We start from the raw sequence: 22,730 nt of genomic DNA, 5'->3' as shown, positions 1-22,730 counted from the left end.
GGCCATGAATTCTCTTGAAGCCTCATCCCATCTTTACTAATTTACCCCTGGTATTGTTTATTGGTTTTACATCACAGGTCGGTGCTTGGAAACTATTCTGCGTCATGATTTCAGGCTACTGGTTGTTACAACACCTAAAAATGTATTAAATTTTATACAAATTTGGCCATAAAAGTCATGAAGTAGTCATAAATTTGAGTTATGAGGCTATAATTTCAACATTTCATATAATTTCATTTATCCATCTGTTTCCTTGTCAAAATGAGACACGTTCTGCATCATTCAGCATCTCAAATGTTATAAAGCTCTACGCTTACCTTCCTACCTGATACTTGCCTTTGTATGCATAAAGATCAGGAATATTACTGACACATCACTTTCTTGACATATTTAATCTATTTAGAGGAATCCAAGAAAATATTTCGACTTAGCTGTCCCAAATCCCTTGTGGGGAAAAAGTCAGGGTTAGACTTATTACTAGTGGCTTGATCTCTCACCTAAAGAAAACTATTAATTTAGAGTTGTCTAGTTAGTAACCAATATTATACCCATGCAAAATATATATCCGCACTGGTCCAACTATATAGTATTTACCTGTAGGTCTTATTTGAATATGACAGAAAAAAGTTGAAAAATTCAATCAAGTGACATTTCAATGCTTGTTTCGTACGATCATGAAGATGTCTGCCATGGACATTTATGGAACTAACTTATCTATAGCATCCTGATATGTAAATATAATATCGAGAATCAGAGGTAATCCAGTTTATTTTTTAATTTAGGACTTGAGGTTCCTGTTGTGTGTGAGTCTTACGCCCACCCTGGCGGCCAGTTTAGTGTCTCTGTGTAGTCCGAGGCCGGAGGACACTTTAAAACTACATATCCCATGAAGCACCGCGGTCAGATGTCAGAAAGCATCCGCCAGCCGCCGTCGGTCGAAGGAGAAAGCTGATCTTCAGTGTGTCATTTGGCGGAGCTGTTGGCAGTAGTCCGGACGCAGGGTATGTATTTTAACCACAATTTTTCCAGCCTGGTGGTTTAATCATACATTTTTCAGTTTTGGTGAAGATATTTAAGCATTAACGACAATTTCATGCTTTTTTGCACGGACCGAAACACCGACAGAAACAATAACCTGAGCCAGTTACCAAACTAGACCCCATAACGTCGTTACGTAGCCGGGTTACGTTAGCCTGCTCTGTTTATTTCCTTCACCCAACGTTACTGCAGACTGTTTCTTTGACGTGCAGACTTTACAGAAAATACGGACTGTTAATTGAATATTTTAAGTTTTTTAATATAAATATTTTTACAGCAAAAACAGATCATGATGCTTCGTAAAGTCAGCCAGTCGTCTTCCGCCCTGTGCGGCACCATTCTTCGTATTCCGCCCGTGTTATCTGGGTAAGTAAAGCCATTTTGAGGCCCATTTTTAAGATTCAAGCAGTCACATTTCGCCCTTAACCAAAGTGTCCCGACACCTGTCATTTCTTGTCTGAATTGCAGGGCTCAGCGTCAAGCCGGGGCTGTCGCTGCCGTCCAGAATGCCCGTCTTTACGCCACCCAAGCTGCAGAGGTGCGTTCATTTTCTCTCAGTGTTTGCCGGTTATTGCGTATTGGGCTAAACTGGGTTATTACAGAGGGCACGCTGTAATTGTGTTTAGGACATACTAGAGATTATGTATTGCATTTGTTTTGGAAAAATACCATGGCAGTGGCATGTGTCCTGATAACACCCCCCGCCTGCTTAAAGTAGGGTAAAGTTCAGTGGTCACGTGACTGCCCTGTTTCATAAAGGTGACACTCCTGTTGTTCAGCTGGCCTGCAGGGAACATGGCATTATTCTTCACGAAATTGCTGCATAATACCATCCACTCATATACATTTAAGCATGTGGAAAGGCAAACGTGGCTTGCTGTAGCTTTAATGTGGCATGTAGATTGACCCAGAAGGCTGCTGGATAGTTGGAGGTGCCATGAAAAGCAATGTATGAGTCAGGCTTAAATATTTCCATACCAAGCTGAGTTAATATATTATTTATTTCAACTGGGTATCAATTTATGTGGATAGTATTTTAGCGACTAATGGGCATGCTGCTTTTGAGTTGTTTTCATAAACCCATTGATTTTAGTCTTGCAAATTCAGCATCTTCAGCATCTTCAATCCGGTACACATGATACAGTGTGATTTTTTTGTTTACTTTTTTTTTTTTTTTTTTTTAAATCTCAGAGTAATGTGTTTATTTCTCTAATTCAACTTCATTTATGCACATAACCCTTAATCATATATCATATATGTGTTAAAGCTGTGGAAATTGAATGGAATGAATGAATCCTATTCCGTCTCTATGGTTAAAGTGCTTAACAAACAAATAGAGCCTATATCCAATTAGTCAGTGATGAATCAGAGCAAGGTGCTATCACTAAAAGAGGAGAGAACAGGAAAAACACATCAAACACATCGGTTGCTTAAAGATTAATGGCCTAATCAAATGGCCTGTAGTGCTGCTTCTGGGTGACTCTGCTGGCTGACTGTGTCCTTGGCATCACCTCTCACCCATTTGGGGCTCTGGATCGCCCTGCTGGGCAGCACACTGAGCTACTGGCCCCCTCTGGAATTGATAAAAATGGCAGATGTGATTATTCTGGCTCATAACACTGGCCTCTGACTGTGAACGCATTACAATGTACAGCATCCTGTCTGTATCTGCTTTTTTCTTACTGTTTTTTCTGCTGTTAAATTTTTTGTAAGGAAATGTCAATGAGTGTATAGTTGTTAAATTAAATTCTGATGAAGTCTGTCTGAATCCCCCTGCTTTATCTGACTCGCTGATTTGACCACCTGACCTCTACTCTTTGATTCATTGTTTCTCCGTGTCTCTCTCCCTCTCTTTCTTTAGGCAGTTTTGGAGAAGACTGAAACAGTGGGAAGTGACGCTGCTGCCACCAAAGTGGAGAAGAAGACAGTTGCTGCTGTATGTTATTTTTGCATCATTACGCCTACTTGTATCTAGGCTGTTTACACACAATAGATAAGCAAATAAAATTTGTGCTGTGGTTATTCAGTAGTTGAATCTGAGTAAATATTTAGTTAAGGCAGTAAGTTTTAGCTGCTTGTTCTGCAGAAACCTCACTGAGCTTGACTTGGCTGTTTCACACAGGAATCCAAATCTTTTGCTGTTAGCATGTTCAAGGGGCAAATCAGCACTGCTCAGGTGTTTCCTTATCCCTCAGGTAAACCAAAGCATGTTTTTGTTTCTGGTGTTTTTTTTTTTTTTTTTTTTTTAATTGCCAGCATTTTATTGAAAAGCAGGTGTATAATGACTAAAGACTAATTTGTAATCACCCTTGTCTCTCCCATAGTTTTGAATGACGAGCAGGAACAGTTTCTTAGAGAGCTTGTCGGGCCTGTGGGCAAATTCTTTGAGGTAATTGTAAATTTGATAAAACATACCACAAAACATTGCCTCATTACTGTAAAATCCCCCATTCCTTATGCCTCCACCTGTTTTTACCTCCCTTCCTAACCCACCTACCATCTGTCTGATTCGCCTGGGCAGGAGGTGAATGATGCCACAAAGAACGATGCCTTGGAGAAGGTGGAGGATCACACCATGCAGGGCCTGAAGGAAATGGGTGCCTTTGGCCTGCAGGTGCCGGCTGACCTGGGTGGCCTCGGCCTCTCAAACACACAGGTACGCACTCAGTTAGCCCTAGGTGCCTCTTGAACCAGTATTTTGTACTTCAGTAAGGATCACACTTAATGTTTTTAGTGTGTTGCTCACTGATGGAATTTCATTCATCCCAAATTTGAGAACCTGCATCTACTGCATCATTATATTGAGGTGTTGTTTCATTATACACAGGCCCTCATAATGAATGTTTTGTTTTTTTGTTACATCTCTAGATATTTTGTGAATGAAACATTTTGTTAGTGAAGCACAGCTCTACCACTGCACTTGAACAAATTCGCAACACAAATTGATCACAAAGTAAGTTAGATCCTGATGAAGGGTTGGGATTAGTGAGGAAGCTCTAACTGACTCATTAGTTAATCCTATGTATAGACATATTTATTATACTTAAAAGGAAAGAAAAAAAATGTTAATGTTTACACACAGTGAACCCACACTACATTCAGAATACAAGAACCAACATTTTTTCCAACCCTTATAAAAGCCGTCATGTTTGCTATCAAAACATCTCGAGGAGCTGTCAGAAGACTAGGGATGGTTGCTTACACATACACACACATGCGTGCACACACACACGTGCCTTAGGAGCTGTCAGTCAGATGTGTTAGATAACTGATACGTAACAATAACTGTTAGGGAAATTTGAAAAATGTGCTCTACTGTACTTCCTGGATTAAATTATGTCACATCCTGATCTTACTGGTTGATGGTGTGTGTAGTTAATGAGGTGACCTCAACCTGTACTTGCTGAAGTTATAGGTGATATTTGCTCCCCAAAGATAGGACTGGTTTGTAGTGAGTGGCACAGTTATAAGGAAGGTTGTTTTGTTTTTTCCAGCATTTCGGTGCAATGACCTTCCCCAGGCATGCATGAATAAAATGTTGGCGGGCAAATGTTGTGCAGTTGTGTAACATTTTTTTTGATAAACTCTAACCATCAAAAACGGGACAAAACGAAGCTCATCTGAAATAATTGCACTTTAGCACACATATATTAATAGCCAGCTGTTATGTATGTAGTACGTGTAAGCGGTATAACAGCGTGTTCCTTCTCACAGTATGCGAGGCTGGTGGAGATTGTTGGCATGTATGACCTGGGTGTTGGCATCACCCTGGGTGCCCACCAGTCCATTGGCTTCAAGGGCATTCTGCTGTTCGGCAATCCCGCCCAAAAGGAGAAGTACCTGCCCAAGCTTGCCACAGGTAAGACTTTTCATTTGATGCTGTTTCTACCTTGCAACTGTGAAAGGAAGGCAAATCAATATGAATTTTAGCACTGCATTTTTTTTTTTTAACAAAAATATGTTTGTTTATTTAGTACCTATTAAAACAGTGTTACAAAGTGCTTCTGGAAAACATAGAAGAATAAATTGACTGAAGAGGACGATGGAGTATTAAAAAGTACCAAGGAGTACATTTGAGGTTAAAATTGTACCATAAAACTCAGTAATAAAATATGATACCTATAGTAGCATATACTGGCAAATTTAAAATAAAAGACTAAAATACTTGGGAGACAAAATTGGATACATAAAATAGAATCAAATACAAGCCATATGGTAGAAATGGATTTTCCAAAGTGATTTAAAAGCAGCTACTGAATGTGACTCTGAATTCTCTACATAATCTTGATCTTGTAACCAAGGGAAGAGTAAAAGCAGTACCAGAATTTTAGCTGGAAGGAAATTCATTTAACTATTGCTGTTGTGTGTTTCGTTGCCCAATGAATATGTGCTTTCTTGTTCCTCCGTCTAGGAGAAAACATAGCAGCTTTTTGTCTGACTGAGCCAGCCAGTGGCTCTGATGCTGCCTCTATCAAGACCACGGCTGTGCAGTCGCCCTGTGGGAAGTACTTCACTCTCAACGGCAGCAAGATCTGGATCAGGTGAGGATGGCCTGGCACACACACTCGCACAGAAAGTTGTTCCTTTCCCCACAAGGGGGCACTAACACACAAAATACCCAGAAACACAATGTTGCTCTTGCCAAGATGTCTCATATGTCATCACAGCAGAGACACAAGTTGTTCCTCAGGCTATTGCATTTTTTTCCTTGCAGCAATGGAGGCCTGGCCGAGATCTTCACAGTGTTTGCCAAGACACCCATGAAGGATCCCAAGACAGGGGAGATGAAAGACAAGATCACCGCCTTCGTCGTGGAGAAGAGCTTTGGAGGAGTGACACAGTGAGCGGGCTTTAGAGTTACACTGGCTGGTCTTTATGAATGTAGTTACACAAGCATAGACTTTGTTTGGTCAGCAAATTGATGCACAGTCAGCCGTCATTCACTTATCACAATCATTGAAGATGTCATCAAGTTTTCAAAACTTATTTCCAATAAGATCCACTCTAAAAAGTCAAGGATGGCAAAACACATCACAGGCTGACCGAAAATCATGGTTTATGCACCAAAACCTAAAATAAATATGTGTATAAAACAAAACAGGCATCCAAAATATATACATTACAATAAATTCCCATGAATGGAGTGAAGGGAGTGGATTATTCTACAGTGTTATTCAACACACACCGCTTCCATCTTAAATTAATAATTATAGATATATTTATATATAGGTTATAGAGGATAAAATGCATATAGAGATATAGGGCTGGGCAATATGGACAAAATCAAAAAATAGTGTTTGAAATCCTAGATGATCTTATTATATTGATATAATATCAATATATCACCCATCCCGAATACAAATACATGTATGCATATACATACCTACAAATATGCATACATATATATCCACGTATACACATATGTGCATACTACATGGACAAAAAATGAAGCAAGCAGCCAAAATAAACAAAACAAATGGTAAACAGTATGTAAAAAAGCTAAACTAAGAAATGAGTAAAAGTCTATAAAATTAATGTTTTTTTTTTTTTTTTTTTTTGTTGTTTTTAAATTAGCTTAGTTTTTCCAAGCTGCTTAGGCTGTAGTCTGTTTTTATATTTATATATATTTATATTTATATTTTATACAGAAGACAGCAACCTGGAAGTGTAGAATCTCTCATTCTGACATGTTTTTATATATCTACCTCTGCAATTCTGTATTAATTTAATCGTCCTCCTGTTTGCTGTATTTCCCTCCATTCATCCTCCTCTATCTACACCTCCCCTCTCTCCACAGTGGCCCTCCAGAGAAGAAGATGGGCATCAAGGCGTCCAACACGGCTGAGGTCTACTTTGACAACGTGCGTGTGCCAGCCGACTGCGTTCTGGGTGAGGTGGGCGGCGGCTTCAAGGTGGCCATGAACATCCTGAATAACGGGCGCTTTGGTATGGCCGCTGCCCTCTCAGGCACCATGAAGGGAGTCATTACCAAAGCTGTGAGTAACTCTCTGCAAATTTAGATTGAAAAGGGAGCGATGAGTCAGAAAATTTTACATACTATATACTGCTGCTTCTACTTAAAACCCATCTGTGCTTCTCATCTGCCAGATTACCCCTAAGTTGTCTCATGTAGTAACTCCCCTTTATTACCATCATCCGCTTCTTCATACTGTAGTTTTTTTGTTGTGAGTTGATGGGAATTTCCCCATGTATGTATTGCAGGATCACCTCTTTTTTTCAATGCAACTTCCTGCTGAAGTTTCAGAAATGGCCTTTTGTGATGTTGGTTGTTTTTTTTTAACATTTTGTCAATATCAACCGGATGTGCCTCTCCTGAGCAGCTCTTGGAAGGTTAATGTTTAGTCTTACATTCAGAAGTAAAAGAACAAAATAGACAGTTACAGTTAACAGATGTAATAACATATTCTGTGACGTTAGTGAGAGCTTAGCTGCTTACTTTGCAAAAAAAAAAGTGCTTAAAAGGAGAAGTGTCACATTAAAACTTCGGTATGAACCGTGGGATACTGATATCATTACTCAGGCAGGTGCAGTTTGGCTAGTTTGATACAAGGTGGCAGGGATTAGTCTTGGTTGGCCAGATCTTTCTCTGGCAGGACTCATTAATAATGATGATGGAATAATGATGGGATAATAATGGGCTGACACAGGCAGGCACTTTGAACCTGGGCATCACTTTGTTAGAGAGTCAGCCAGTAGCTGTCTTTCAAGGCCAGATTTACATCCCAGACTTTACGACATTATGCTACAAGGGCACCGACTGCGATGGAGCTTTGTGGCTGTTCATGTAGGAGTCTGCGTGGGAGTATATTTAGGCCTTAAGAGGGAAAAAAATCCCACTCTGAATTATTTGTATCTCTTAATTTAATCACACTTTTCTGTGACAGCACTTGCCAAGATGTGGAGTGGTGCCCTTTAAATAAGGTGTGAGGAGGAAACTGTTGAGATGATGAAACTTTGTATGTCAGAGGTGAGAGTTGTGAGAGAGTGAAAATGGATGAATCACAGCCAAAAAAGAACTTCTTTTAATGAAGTGATTGATATGTCACCTAAATGACAAGAGTTTTAAAGATAAATGGAATAAACAAACATCTTTTGATAATCAGTTAAAATACAACTTATTACGACAAACAGCATTTTTTTTTTTTTTTTTTTTTTTTTGGCGGTTAAACTGTTGTTCCCCCAGTATCACAGCATTAATTCTGAATCGGAGAAGATTAGTGTGTTAGTGGAGAAGATCAGCGTGTTGAAAAAAGCACCGTGTTAAATTTGCATGAAAGGCCAAATAGGACAAAGCACTGTTGTAATAGTTGAGTAAGAGCCAATTTGTTTGAAATTTCCATCATCAGAAAAACTTAAGGAAGGAGGCTTTTCTGAAACCACCCACAGACCACAGGTGTCTATCTCTCTGTCTTTTTTCTTCCTATACCCGTAACATTTGGTGACAATAAAAGTGAGCCACAAGAATTAACATGCAGTCCTGCCAGTTCTGAGGACATAACAAAGTTTATGTAGTGATCATTGTTTTTTATTTTTCTCATACGATTTCAACACAACCCTGTTTGTAAGACAGGTCAAAAATCATGATCAGTGGTCACTAATATGAAACTAGTAGAGTAACTTAGCTTAAACAGTCTCAGCAAATAGTTATTTCTGATTTGCAGAGGAATTTTGATTATCTATGCAAATTGTGGCCGTAAGGAAAATACCCCAGAACTTATGTGGCCAAACAAGTCTGGGCTCTTTAATGAGGACTGTTAACGGGAAATACCTCTAACCACGACAATTCACATCTGCTGCTGGCATGAAAACAGAACAGAATTTAGAAGGGTGGGAATCTTTGGGAATCTCAGGATTCAATTCTTTGAAATCGCGATTTGATTTCAAGCGAATTCTCGATTCAAAATCTATTTTCAATTTATGTATCCACGGAGAGAGAGAACAGTGAAATCAACCTTTTCTAGGTTTTTCAAAAGTCTGATTGTATTAAGCATTTAGGCTATAAAATTTGATATATTGCTGGTTTGATTAGTCTGTTTACATTATTTTTGAGGTTAAATACCAATATCTCCTTTACTTTGCCTGAACTTGACACAAACGATAGGAACGTGAAACCAACTTCATCTCAGCAGCAACAGCAGGTGTTTTTATAACAAGCTGTGCCGCGGTACAGCAGCTAGAACACTTCTCTTAAAGTTTTACCAACAAACGTACAGTTGAATTGTTAAAAGCTACTTCACCTGCAGTGAGTAGGGGGCCTTCTATTTGTGTAAAATGTTTGTCTGAGCTGAATTATGGCTGTGGCCTACTGTAGAGTATGGTGTTGTCAGATTTGAACCATAAAAATAGAGAACATGGAGATGGAGCCACCAGATTATGTGCAATTAAAAGAAGGGTTTATTTGGGTATTAAACAGATTAAGTCCCCAAAATATCTTCTTTAAAAAAGGCATGATGAGAACAGAAAATGTACCCACATTTCCAGAAAATGGCTGTGGATAAAAGCTACCTTTTAATCTGTTACATTTTTATTTTAGCGGTACTTAAGTGTAACTACAGAGTAGAGGGCAGGGCTGATGCTCTTTGACCAATAAACCTTTCTTTTTTCATGTTTTATTTAAAGCTGCATTCACTGTGAATGGATTGCGAGGCATTTAATATCAACTGTAATGGATTTCTGTCTCATATATGTCTGTGTTTGATTTATTTGTGTCACTGGGGATCCTCTGCGGTCTTTATGCAAGAAAATTCCACTTACGGCCCGTTTATAGTCTAAACCAAGCTGTTGTCTAGTTTTGCTGCTCATTACCAGAAAGAGTGCCATGTTTCACTCCATGTCTTGCAGCTTGCAGCCTTGTCTGATTTCCTCTTTTTGCTTATGAAACAGACCACTGCAACATGTTCATAAGGAACCAAAATCAGACAGAAAAGTGTTTGGTTGAGTATGAAGAAAGTCTACAGGATGATGTTGCTTTTTATTTCTCCTTCTACTTGCAAGACCTTCTCTTTCCTGTTTTATATTACCATACAAAAAATAGAAATAGTGATTTATTTACAGTTAACTCCCATCTCTGTTGTTACAGCAAACAAATGATGAAGTCTGCAAGGGAAATTGTAAAGAAATGTCAGTGAGGTCTTCATATTTGAGAGGATTGATATGTGATGTCTCACTCCTCACTGTGTTTCGTCTCATCAGGTGGACCATGCAGCCAACAGAACCCAGTTTGGGAACAAGATCCACAACTACGGTGCCATCCAGGAGAAGATGGCACGCATGACCATGCTGCAGTACGTCACCGAGGTCAGACAGCTCAACAGTCGGCTTGGTCATTGCCTTTTTCCCCATGCTTTTGAAAGACAGCAAATGAATCTACTCAGGGTTAAAGCAGTGTCTCAGCCTAATAACCAGTATGTGGGCTCTTCACTGAGAAATCCCCTTATTAAAAATGGACGTTGAACGCTTTACCAACTGTAAGTTTCCATCTTACGGTTGCTGGCTTATTCCCAGAATATGTCACAAAAGCCTTTGTTTGAAGGGATACGTTTTTGTGGCGTGAATTCCCCACCCTTTAATCTCCCCTTTGTTTATTGCAGAACGTGAGATGTGTCAAGCACAAATCTCTTGTCAAGAGTCCTGTAGCCTTTTGAGACTTTGTTAAACTGTTTTTGCATTTCTCTAGTTACAGCGGCCTAGTTACAGTGGCCTGTGTACCTGACAGCTGTGTTACGGTTTGTTCATCTAACGTCTAATCACAGCTGTCAGCGCTGCCTTCATACTGATATGAAGCGGATTCAGAATTTGCACAGAAACTATTGAAAGCCCACAACACTGTGAAAAATGATTATTGTATCAGCTTTGGTGGTGTATCACTTGCATGTAAGAAAACCTGCACACCCAGATATTGTAATTGAAATGGGGTATAGTGTGCGCTGAAGTCACATTGCTGTTTATCCTCCTGTTCCTTCTCACAGTCTATGGCCTACATGATCAGTGGAAACATGGACAGCGGCGCATCTGAATTCCAGATAGAAGCTGCCATTAGCAAGATCTTTGCCTCTGTAAGTGCTGTTTTACTCTCTCTATAGCAAAGGATTTTCAGCCAAACAATCTGATGTGTACTCATAGATAGTTCCCTCAAAGCCTGGCTGATCGTTCTGTTTGTGTCTTTTTATATCATCCTCTGTTTAACCATGTAGCTAGATAGCAATCTGTTTTCCTCTCTTCTGTTTTTCACTGTTGCGTAATGTCACTGCATTGAAACAGCTGCATTGAAACGGCATTGCATTCAGCCATTATGTAAAAGTCATAATACCTTAGGAAGAAGACTTTCTATATATGAGTAAAGGGAAATTTGGGTCAGATGTACTATGTATAGTGTAGAGCTTGACATTTGTGCCCGATCCCAAAGGGACCTGACGGGTTCATTTCGGGTTACATTTCTTACTCCATTGCTCATTGTTTTGTTTGTTTCTTGTTTTTTGTTTGAGAGCAGCTTACTTTGCTTGTTTGTTTACAATCCTGTAGGCTCTCAGCGTCCATCGGCCTCTTTGATAAGTTATGTAATTGGCTTTATTATAGAGGCACGTAGTTTATCATAACAGTCAGTTTTATTGATTCCTCTCCCTCCAGGAATGATCATGCTTTTCTCTGCTGTCTTGTGTGAGATCATTATCCAGCGGACAAATTAATTACAGCCTGTTTTGGGCTGCAGTCAGGCTTTGGCTGAGAAAAAGGCGTTGTCTTTCAGTTTCAGGTTGTGTTTTGGACAGAAGTTTTTCAGGTAGCGGTCAGGTCGGCCTTAAAAATTTGGGCCTGTGTTAAGCTGAAGCACAGGGTACATGTTTTTTTTTGTTTTTGTTTTTTTTTTCTTAACACATGTCTTATGATGTTCCTCATTATGTGGAAGACTGAACACAGGATGGTAGATTGAGGAAGCGGAAATTACCGAGCTGGTTGGCTGAAGAAAAATCAATCACCCGTGTTTTAGCAAATATTTAAATTAAGCTGTTTCTGTTGTATCTGTCTTTCTAATTGATGACAGGAAGCAGCATGGACCGTGACTGACGAGTGTGTCCAGGTTATGGGTGGCATGGGTTTCATGAAGGTGAGTGGTCAGCCCATATCCCATCAAGTACACACACACACACACACAGACTGAAATGTACAAGTACAGGTTTGACTCACAATGTAAATACTTCATTTAGATGGAACAGCATCAAGTGTGTCCCCTACTTACCTGTTGTTCTTGCTGTGTTTGAATTCATACTGATCCAACAACACTTACCATCCCTTTATTTGAAGTCAGCGCTGAACTCAGCTCATCATATTTACTAAACAGTTAATTTGCACATGATGGAAACGGGAACTTATTTTCATTTTAATCAAGGTAATACACACAACACAGTCAACCAGCATTGAGTGCTATAAAATGCAAAAGAACTTTTTTCACAACAGCCATTTTGACGTGAAATAGCAGGTAAAAACGGGTGTTACAATTGAAATGAATTAAGGTTCCATTTCTTTTAATGTAGCAGAGCCTTTCCAGGCAGCCGACAGGCACAATAGCAGGACCCGGCTCTGTGAGACCTAAACGGAACAGCACCATAGCTGCTATTGTCGGTAACACCCATGTCTGCCCGACTGTTTGCTGAGAAAAAGGTGTAACTGTTTTCAGTCCTGTGCAGACTGACAGACTGCTCCTCATTTCCCTTAGAGGCGGCAATGTATGTTGTGCCTCTGTCTCACATGCAGCATCAGCGTGCCGTTGTGGTATTTTACTGAGCTACACAGTTGCTGCATGAGAGACACACAGAACACAGAAGAGACCGAAACCACATTCAATGTTTGCACTCACATGAAACCACACTGAAATGAACAAAAAAAGAGGAAAAAAAACAGAGGCCAGCACCTGCCGAATCTATGGAGGTGAGGTTAAGTGCGGCTAAAGAAAATGTTGCTCTACTAAAAATAACAATGTAGGTCACATTCTCAGTACAGTGGAAAGTGTGTCCACTAATGGAACAATAGTCGAAAGCGTGGAAATATATAATGTCATGATGTCTGGTTGCAATTACATCTGCAGCAGTCAGACGGCTGGTGCACTCAGCTGAGCAGCCATTCAGCTCCTTTTATTTTATTTCATATCATATTTAAACATAGCACCAAGGTGAATTAGGCAAATTGCAAAACAGTCATAGTCATGTTTTTCTTTGTCCTTGTTGTAGCTTTTGGCCATTTGGCGTGAAAATGTAATCAATTCTCCCTTCAGACGTTTTTCTTGCGCACAGACACACATGATACTTACATAACCTCTGCCACCACCTTGGCTGAGGTAATCATTTGGTCTGAGTTTTCTGAGGGGGAAAAAGGGGAGAAACACAGGTGCAACAGGTTTTGATTAGTTCTGTTAACAGGGAGTTTAATTTTGACGTTGGTTTCATTTTAACAAGGAAGTGTCCTCTGGTAAGCTATCATCTGCTGCATCATCAAATGTGAACCATGTCTGTCACATCACAAAATTACAGGCTTGGAACTGATTAATAACAGTCCCCGCTGTTTGGATACTATCTCTTCATCTCAGTTCAACACTCTGTCATGCGTTTTATGTTCACTATGTTGTGACAGATATCACACCTATTTGTCCTATGTGGCTTTCTCAGTATTTTACTACTAACAGGCTGTTTTACCAAATCACCTTCTCACACTTAATAAAACACTAAAGTCCATAATGACTTAAGGTTGATGACTTATTTTAAGTGGCAGAATTTTGTCAAAATGATCAAATTCAGAGCTGCACTTGTATTTATTATAATTTATTACTGAGATATGTTACAAGGATATGGGTTGTTATTAGTACAGCACTGTGGGTGAGCTTTAGTTTAATTGTAGATCTTTAGCGTGTAATGTATTAAAGGGTCGTCGTCTGTCTGTATCGCTTCATACCCACAGGACGCCGGAGTGGAGAGAGTGATGAGGGATCTGCGAATTTTCCGTATCTTTGAGGGCACCAATGACATCCTCAGGCTCTTTGTGGCCCTCAACGGTTTCCAGGTAATGAATCCCTTTGTGCTTTGTTTTAATTTTTACACCTCAAACGCAACCGCTGCTACTTGAAAACTTGCATAATCCCCTCTAGACCACACGCACTAACACACTTGGCACTGTCAGAGCGGAGATGTCAGACAGGAAGTGTTTTCTGCTTGCTAAATGAAACTTCCATCACCACTTCATATCTGCTCTACCAAGCACAACAACAGGATTTCACCGTGAAAGCTGTAGGGCTGTACCTTACTTAGAATTTCAGTTGAATCAGGTTGAGACTTTTTTTTTTTTTTTTTTTGGATTATTTTGTTTTTCTGGTAATCAGAATGCATTGGCAGAAGTTTCAGTTTCGGTAGACCACATCAGTAACAATAAAACAATTACAATCACTCAAATGCAGCAAAGTCACACAAACATATTCGAGCAATTAAAATCCCAGCCAGGTGCTTAAAAGATTTTGGTCACACTTTCTTTGGATAGTCACCAACAGATATTCTACAGAATGGCCGCTGATATATAAGGTAAATATCATCAAGAGTTCAGCAGAATATCAGTAAGCTATAAATTACATTTCAACAAGATGTTGACATATTTATTGACGTCTGGATGTGGTGCTCCGGTGTTTGTTTGTTTTTTTGCTGAATTTTAACAGTTGACTCTGTGCTGACAACCACTGAGTTATTTTGGAACCCACCAAGTTCTTGACAAAATACGCCCACAGGGTTGAGGGCAACAGTTTTGGTTTTGGCTACAGTCTCGTCAGTTCTTTGAATATTTACAGACGTGTTGCTGAAATGTAATTTATAGCTTATTGATACTCCACTGAACTTCACATTGATTATCTTAAAGAAAATAAAAGAAAGTGTGCTTGACTCAAACTTCTCACCCGACTGCAGGGGGTTTATGATTTAGATTATTTAAATCCTTTCAGACTTTCACGGCACAGCCCTAGAAAACTGGCAACAAAGAAGTAACTCCCTCAGATAGTGTAATGATTCACCTCCTGTATATGTCGATGTTCACCTTGCCTGTTTGCCCTTGTGATTTATTGTGTGTGTGTCTGTGTGTGTGTGTGTGTGTGTGTGTGTGTGTGTGTGTGTGTGTGTGTGTGTGCGCGCCCGTTTCCCCTCAGAATGCTGGCAACCAGCTGAAGAGCTTACAAAAGGCCTTGAAGAACCCACTTGGCAACGCTGGGTTGCTGGCAGGAGAGCTCTCCAAGAGAGCTAAGAGGTTGCTTCTCACTCAAACACACACACAGACACACACACACACACACACACACACACACACACACACACAGTTTTATCCCTCAGTCTCACTTTACTTTTACTTTGATGCCTCTGTGTCCATCCTTCTCTCTTTTCAGCAAATTAAATCTTCTGGCCGACAGCTTTGATGTTTGTTTGTTTTCGTTCACTTTTTCAACCACCATCTGAAAACCTCTTCCTCTTTTTTTGTCACTTTAGGAAGGTTGGATTGAGCTCAGGTCTGACACTTCAGGGAACTGTGCACCCAGAACTGGCACAGAGTGGTGAACTGGTGTGTTAAGCTTTTTTTAGTCAAGACATTTTCCAATTTAGGTGTTTAGCTAATGTTCATCTATGATTTAAAAAAAAAAAAAATCTATCTATTTATATCTATCTATCTATCTATCTATCTATCTATATATCTATATATATATAGATAGATAGATAGATAGATAGATAGATATTATTTTGACAGATATTGAAATTCTGATATAATTCACAGTGGGAATAGATTTCTGTATCATAATTTTTATTTTCACTGAAAATCTATTTAAAAAAAAATCTAAAATCCATAAAAGTGATGACAATGTGGGTTTGTTTGGGCCTATACTAAACAAACATGTTCTGTGACTTCTGGAGATATGAACAAAACACGACTTAAAATGCTGTTTTGGTTTTTGTTGTACTTTGATCTAAACAGTACACCTGCAGTTTGGATGTTGCACTTGGCCACATTGTGATTTTGCTGATATTTCAATGAATTTTTCACTGCTACTTTAATCCAGACCAACACCAAGTCTATTACAACTGTGTTTCTCTGCTCTGCAGACAGTGAAAGCCATCGAACAGTTTGGAGCCGTCATTGAGGAGCTGCTGATGAAACATGGCAAGAAGATTGTGGGTGAGTGTGTGTGAAAGAGAGAAGACACCGTTGTGGGTGTTGGAACATTCTGCAGAAAAATTCCCCAGCTGGCTCAGTCGTTTCGGGAGGAAGTGGGGCTGAATGAAGAGTCATTTCAGGCATTTTTGATTGCTTTGTGAGACTTTAAGACATTATTGGTGGAATATTGGTATTGGCCTGGTTGACTTTAATCGGCCTATTGACCAATAAGATTGACTTTCACTGATAGCAGTGGCCAGTATTTATCCACCTATTTTATTTCAGGGCTCGAGACTAATAGTGTCCCATCAGTGAAAAGAAATGTGTTTGGAACTGACAGGCATCTTCATGGGACACTTCCAAGACAGGAGGGGATTTCTGGGGCTTTATTATCATTATGATCATTATTATTATTATTACAATTAGTGTGTACCATTACCAGACATTGACTACAAGTGAGAATCTTATTGTTGTTACAGTTAGTAATCACTGGCTATCACATTCACTGACTGAGGCACGAGACCCTTGAAGAAAATAAAATGATTCTCTCTAACATACCAGTCATTCCCCCCATTGGGCAAAAACAAAAAACAAATTGTGTCATCATGTGTTCAAATGTAGTCTTGCAAATTTTGATTTTGGTGAGACACTTACATTTATTTGAGGGAGAAATTTGTGGGAGTGTGTAATTGTATAGTGGGCTAAAAAGGCTTTTGAAACAGTTATTTTTCACAAAAACAACCTTTGTCATGTGAAAGAAGGTTATATTCAAGATCACATTATGAAAGAGTGTGGCTGAATTTGTGCTCACTTGTTGCACTCACTAATGAAGGCCTGAAAAACATAAAACTGAAGACTTAAAAGAAGTTCAATTTAAAAAAAAAAAAAAAAAAAAAAGTAGAAAGAAAAAAAAGGAACATCAATATCAGCTATTGCCCAAAGAGTTATTTTAAACATCGGTAGCTATGCAGATTTTCACAGTCACTGCATTCTTAGAACGTAATACAGCACATTTGCATCTCAGCATATTTCCTAAAATGGCGACTTAATGTTTTAAACCCACTGTAAGTCATGCTGCTCTGCACTGCATTCATAACAAAAGATTTAGACTTGTTATCGTTTGTCGCTGTTGATGTGGCTGTAGTGGCTGCGTGACAAGTCACCAAGCTGTTTCCTGTTGCAGATGAACAGTTTGTCTTGAAGAGAGTTGCAGACTGCGCCATTGACCTCTACGCCATGGTGGTTGTCCTGTCGAGGTACATAAAGACAAACTCCATGCTCTCTGTCTCTATCACTTCATTCCCTCTCCCTCCCTTTTTTACTACACAGTCACTCCCACTTCCTGTCCCTGTTGTCAAGTCTTATTCTACACACTCCCACACAAACTGAGGCAGCATCTCGTGTTTTTCCTCCCCCTGCAGGGCCTCACGCTCTCTGAGTCAGGGCCATCCCTCAGCTCAGCATGAGAAGATGCTGTGTGAGACCTGGTGTATTGAGGTAAGACTCTCTTCAGTGGGCTTCCCACTGCCAAAAAACATTCATGCCGGTGTACCTATACCGTGCATTTAGTTTGAAATAAGGAGGAGAAAATCTAGAGATGTAGAGATTAGCTTCAGTGCTGTTCATCTTCATGTGTTTCACTGAAGCACATGAAAGGATTTTACTCCAGTGGCTTAAATAAACAGTACTTACATTGGCGTGGCTGTGGTGCACCACAGTGATATTAGTCAGATGATGTGTAGTGAAGCAGGTCCCCGTGAAAATGAGACTGAGACTGTCTGAGGGGATTTCACCTCATCTGTGTGAGGTCCAGTTTAGATCCGGCCCTTGTTGCTTTTTTTTTTTGTTTGTTTGTTTGTTTGTTTTTTTAAATCATGAGGTGCTTGTATATCTGTACAGAGCGGGCTTTTAGCGGTCACTTTATCTGTTGTGATCAGTGTTTCTCCAATGCCTGATGGCTTTGGGGTTTTGTGTGGGATTTGGCGGTTTTGGTGCATGACTGTACGTGTGCAGCCTGCTAGTTTTTCGCAGAAAGTTGTGTGATCTCATCGTTTGATGATCAATTTCTGCCTGTCCTTTTGTTTGAGGAGACAAGAATAATGCACACAGTTTGGACTGAATTTCAGATGTTTAGGCTCGACATCTGTCCAGCGTTGGTTTTAGACAGATTACATTAACAAATTACTTGTGTTGGGTAGCTTTTATTCTATTTAGAGTAACTTAACAAGTTGAAATCGCCTCGAGTAAAGTAACGTCATGTTCACCTGACCTCTCTCTCCTCTGCTTTGCTTCGTGTGTGTGGCTCAGCTCCACCCTGTGTGACACACGGAGCAGAGGAGAGGAGAGGAAAGGAGAGAAACATGCGTAGAGACTAGTAGAGACTCACTCGCCCAGTGTGCCAATGAAATCTTTAGCAGTTAAATGATATTAATGATTATGTGAAATACTCATAATGCTGCTGCAGAATGACTGTAGGGGAAACATCGTGTGTGACACACAAGTGTTAAACCCACATGTGTCCAAGCACCACTGCACAATGTGGAAGTGGCCTATATCACCACAACAATTTAATGGGATGACTTATACAATGCATCATTAGACTTTGATGCTTTCTGTTTCATAAAGTTTATGAGTAGTAAGATGAACAAATAATTTGTTCTTAAAATGCTTTTCATTTTGAAATGTAAAATGAGATATCTTTCGCTGTAAAATTGTGACCTTGTCTGACAAAATAATTACTTGGCATTGAAGCTTATGAACTTCTTGGTGCTTTTGTTTGAGCTGGTCAGCTGTCTTTGAGTAGTGAGTTTGGAGTTGTGATAATTCACTTCAAACAAATAAAAGTTGAACTGGGGTTGAACAGGGAACCTCTTTACACATGTGGTCTTTTACAATAGTATCAACTATTTTTGGAATACTGATTGATGGACTGATAAATTTACAAAATCACTGTTTCACAAAAACTAGTGCATTTTGTAATTAATTTCAACATATATACATATACAGTTGTCCCTCGCTATAACGCGGTTAACCTTTCGCGGCCTCACAGTTTCGCGGATTTTTTTTGTGCAATTTTGCATGCTTTTTTTTTTTACTGGACTTATTTTTCTATGAAGGTTTGAACTTTGAGAGTGTTTAAACAAGAGAGAAAAGTGAGAAAATGTTAATGCCTGTCTGAGAAAAGTGTAGTGTGTAGTGAGGGGTTTTACAGCCTTAAAACATCTATAATAATTGTAAAAAATAAAGCTGACTACTTCGCGGATTTCGCCTATTGCGGGTTATTTTTAGAACGTAACTCCCGCGATTAACGAGGGACTTGCAGGGGGTATTGCAGCAGAGAAATTAGCCCTCAGTCTTGGCTAACGTGTGTGATATTTGACTTGTTTGCTTGTTTTCTGGATATTCCTCTTCCCACCTAAAGCACTTGATTACTCTGAGATGTTACAAATAAGCACAAGATTTAATTTTTCATCAACAGACATGTTAACAGCCTGTCTTCCTCTTTTCTTTCTTCCTCCTGCACCTCCTCCTTGTCTTTGTCCTGTCAGGCCCATGACAGGATCATGCTGGACATCGGGTCTCTGCGCTCCAGTCAGTCCAGACAGGTCTTCAAGAACCTGCGGGCCATCTCTGCGGCCGTGGTGGAGAACGGAGGCGTGGTCTCCCCTCACCCCCTGGGCTTCTAAACACAGCATGCTCCCCGTCCCTGAATCTCTCCTCAATGTTAACTTTTTATTTTCCTCTCCCTGATCTCTAAACAGGCTCTGTGTCTTGTATGCCAAGTCCTCCATTTCTTCTCAACCTTTTCCTCATCTGTTTTTCTTCCTTAATCACCACCATCGCTCCGTTTCACAAAGGTGCCCTTTTATCTCTATTGTGTGAGCTTTAAGGTAATTAATGGAGGATTACAAATCTACCACCTGCATTTAAGAACGATCCATTGAAAGTCCTTCGAATGTGTGAATGGAGCTCTCAGCATGTACCATAAGTGGTCCAGCTTCCATGTTCGTAGCTGGTTTAGTCATGTTATTATTTAATCCGATGTAACTTTGATGATCAGTAATGCCTGTTTTTGTTTGTTTATAGAAGATGAATATACAATATCAATGCAACTTGGATGTGGTAGGCCAGTCAGAGGAGGAAGCTTATAACTGATTTGTTTTGAGCTGTTAAATTATACACCCAAAAAAAGGTATTTTAAAGACTTTTTCATTTGTACACTATCGAGATGTCTTACAGCAATGCAATTGTATAGAATGCAGTGGTGCTTCTCTGTATATTTCATGCCTTTTTTCATATAAAGTCTCACTCTGCTCATCACATTCATCCTGACATGAGGAACAGAGCTTTTGCCTTAGAAACAGATACTGTATAGTGTTCCTGTTGTGGCTTGATTCAAAACAGAAAGAGAGCTTTAACATGGAGTTTAAAATGTGCAGGTCAACTCATTCTTTCCTAATGACTGTCACATTAAATGCCTAAGTGCAAGCATTTGATTTCTCAGCCAAAAAAGCAGCCAGCACTATTAACTCTAAGTGCTGGTAATTCACCGTATCAGTCTGCATACCTGGTTTATGGACAGTTTTTTTTTTTTAAGTAGATGTAAATGCTTGCTATACAAACACTGTTTGTTTAACTGCGTGTACATATGGGGTAACTTAATGTATGTTGGTAGCTGTGTGTTTTGAATGTGCTGCCTCTAGCTGCAGTAAAATGCTCCTAAAACTCAAAAAGGTCCGTACAAATAAAGTCATGTGATGTCTGAATGCTGTAATAGGAATGTGTACTGTACCCATGCTGCATTTGCATGGCACCATTTTGAGTAGGAGATCAACTATTCAAAGGGATTCTCGGTACTGTATGAAACAGTTAGAAATCTGTTAAGATATTACTGTGCTTAATTTCAAGATGAGCATCACCAATAGGTCATTTTCCCTCAAATTAACAACAGTACATACCCTGCTTGTTCATTTACTGTCTCAAATACATGGGAAAAAGACAAACACAGTCAAAACATTTGCAACAGAAACTTCAGTGGAGTCAGTGAAGAACTCTGAGAATGTAATTCAGACCTCGATTGCGGTAAATTGTGTTAAAGTGCCACAGAAAGAGGTGAGCATCCAACACACATCAGCACAGACATTTTTCTGTCTTTTAAACACCTTTTTTTGCCCTTTGCCTGATTGCAATTGCAGTGCAGCTGTTGCCTATAAAATGTACAGATTCGTTTGTCACCATACCTGTGAATATGGTGCTGCCTCGGCCCATTGTCTCTCTGGTTTCATTAAATTTGTAGCAAGTGCTTGTACAAGCTGATGTAACCTACATAAATCAATTAAATATTGAACCTCAGAACAGAGACCGTTTTTATTCTTTATGTGGGTGCTGTAGCCTATTTTTATCCTCCAACTCGCTTCCCGTTTCTATTGTTTTCTGCATAACCTGTAACTCAGTTTCACTTCTGCAGCCGAGCTCCTCCATGGCGAAGCTGGAGTGTCTCCAAACGCCTGATGGCACACGGGGCAGATGGTACAGCAATATCAAAACAGCAACCCCCTTCCTGCTTCTGACACGTCGGCTGCCAATAAGTGTTCTGCTTTGGGGCTGTGGGTGTTGGAGTGAGAGACGAGCGCTGCGCCAGCGGTTTACAAGCCCTGTGGTTAACGTTGAGAATTTCCCCAGTCGGGCAGGATCTGACTGACAGAAAAGTGACTGAACTGAAAGTTGCTCAAACAAGTGACCCAAATGCAAAAATCTGTTTATTTGCAGATGTTGGTCTCATGATGCCTGTTCATATTTAGGATTAACAGAAGCAGCTTCACAAGGATATGAAAGCAAAATTTGGCATTTCTCTAGCAAATTCATCATCGTTATTCTTTTCTCTACACCGCTCTGACCATTTGTGTCTTAGCTACAGGACCTATAGATATGAATATATATGGGTATGGGTAGTTACTCTCCAAGAATTGCAGTGACTACATTGAGATTCACATACTTCTTAATCAGTTAATATCACTAAATTTATCTGTCCAAAATCTGAGAAACACCCTCTTCAGTTGTGCTTAATTTCCTGTTGAATTACAAGAAAACGTGTGTGAAATTTCTTTGCTCGATTTCCCCAATAGAGCTTCTAGGTCAGGGGACATACTCACACTCATATGTACAAACAATCGGGGTTCACACACACATCAAGAATCAGGCTCTGTAAAACATCTGAACATTTGAAACAACTTGAAGACGTCTTTTTGTTTTTGGTCTGTTTCTCAGGAATTCATAACTTTATCTCTTCAACCCCCGTCCCGTCAGTGGTTTCGTATTTACAAATGCATGCTGCACCACCGCGCTCTGTTCAACCCCGCAGAACTTTATATTAATTCTACTGGAGATTGAAAGGTTTCCAAATATATTCTGCTGAATTGCAGGCAAATGTGTATAATATGATGCACAAGACATCTAGATATTTTCTATTTGATGTAATGCTGCAGCCATAAAACAATGGCATCTTG

At 39.7% G+C, this 22,730-nt stretch overlaps 1 protein-coding gene across 1 annotated transcript; it reads left to right on the top strand.

The window, feature by feature from the left end:
* Positions 1-867: 867 nt before the first annotated feature.
* On the top strand, positions 868-21,581 carry acadvl (acyl-CoA dehydrogenase very long chain). Its single transcript, XM_030075822.1, has 21 exons — positions 868-1,001; positions 1,316-1,404; positions 1,507-1,576; positions 2,900-2,974; positions 3,161-3,233; positions 3,363-3,427; positions 3,560-3,694; positions 4,753-4,897; positions 5,450-5,579; positions 5,753-5,878; positions 6,836-7,034; positions 10,252-10,356; positions 11,028-11,114; positions 12,098-12,160; positions 14,005-14,106; positions 15,230-15,327; positions 15,564-15,636; positions 16,173-16,245; positions 17,408-17,480; positions 17,646-17,721; positions 19,773-21,581. The coding sequence occupies exons 2-21, from the start codon at positions 1,328-1,330 to the stop codon at positions 19,908-19,910; spliced, it is 1,983 nt and encodes a 660-aa protein (XP_029931682.1). The 5' UTR covers positions 868-1,001; positions 1,316-1,327; the 3' UTR covers positions 19,911-21,581.
* The last annotated feature ends 1,149 nt before the right edge of the window (positions 21,582-22,730 follow it).

This window comes from Myripristis murdjan, chromosome 18 (genome assembly GCF_902150065.1).
Source record: "Myripristis murdjan chromosome 18, fMyrMur1.1, whole genome shotgun sequence".
NCBI lineage: Eukaryota > Metazoa > Chordata > Actinopteri > Holocentriformes > Holocentridae > Myripristis > Myripristis murdjan.
This window is presented reverse-complemented; position numbering and strand designations above follow the sequence as displayed.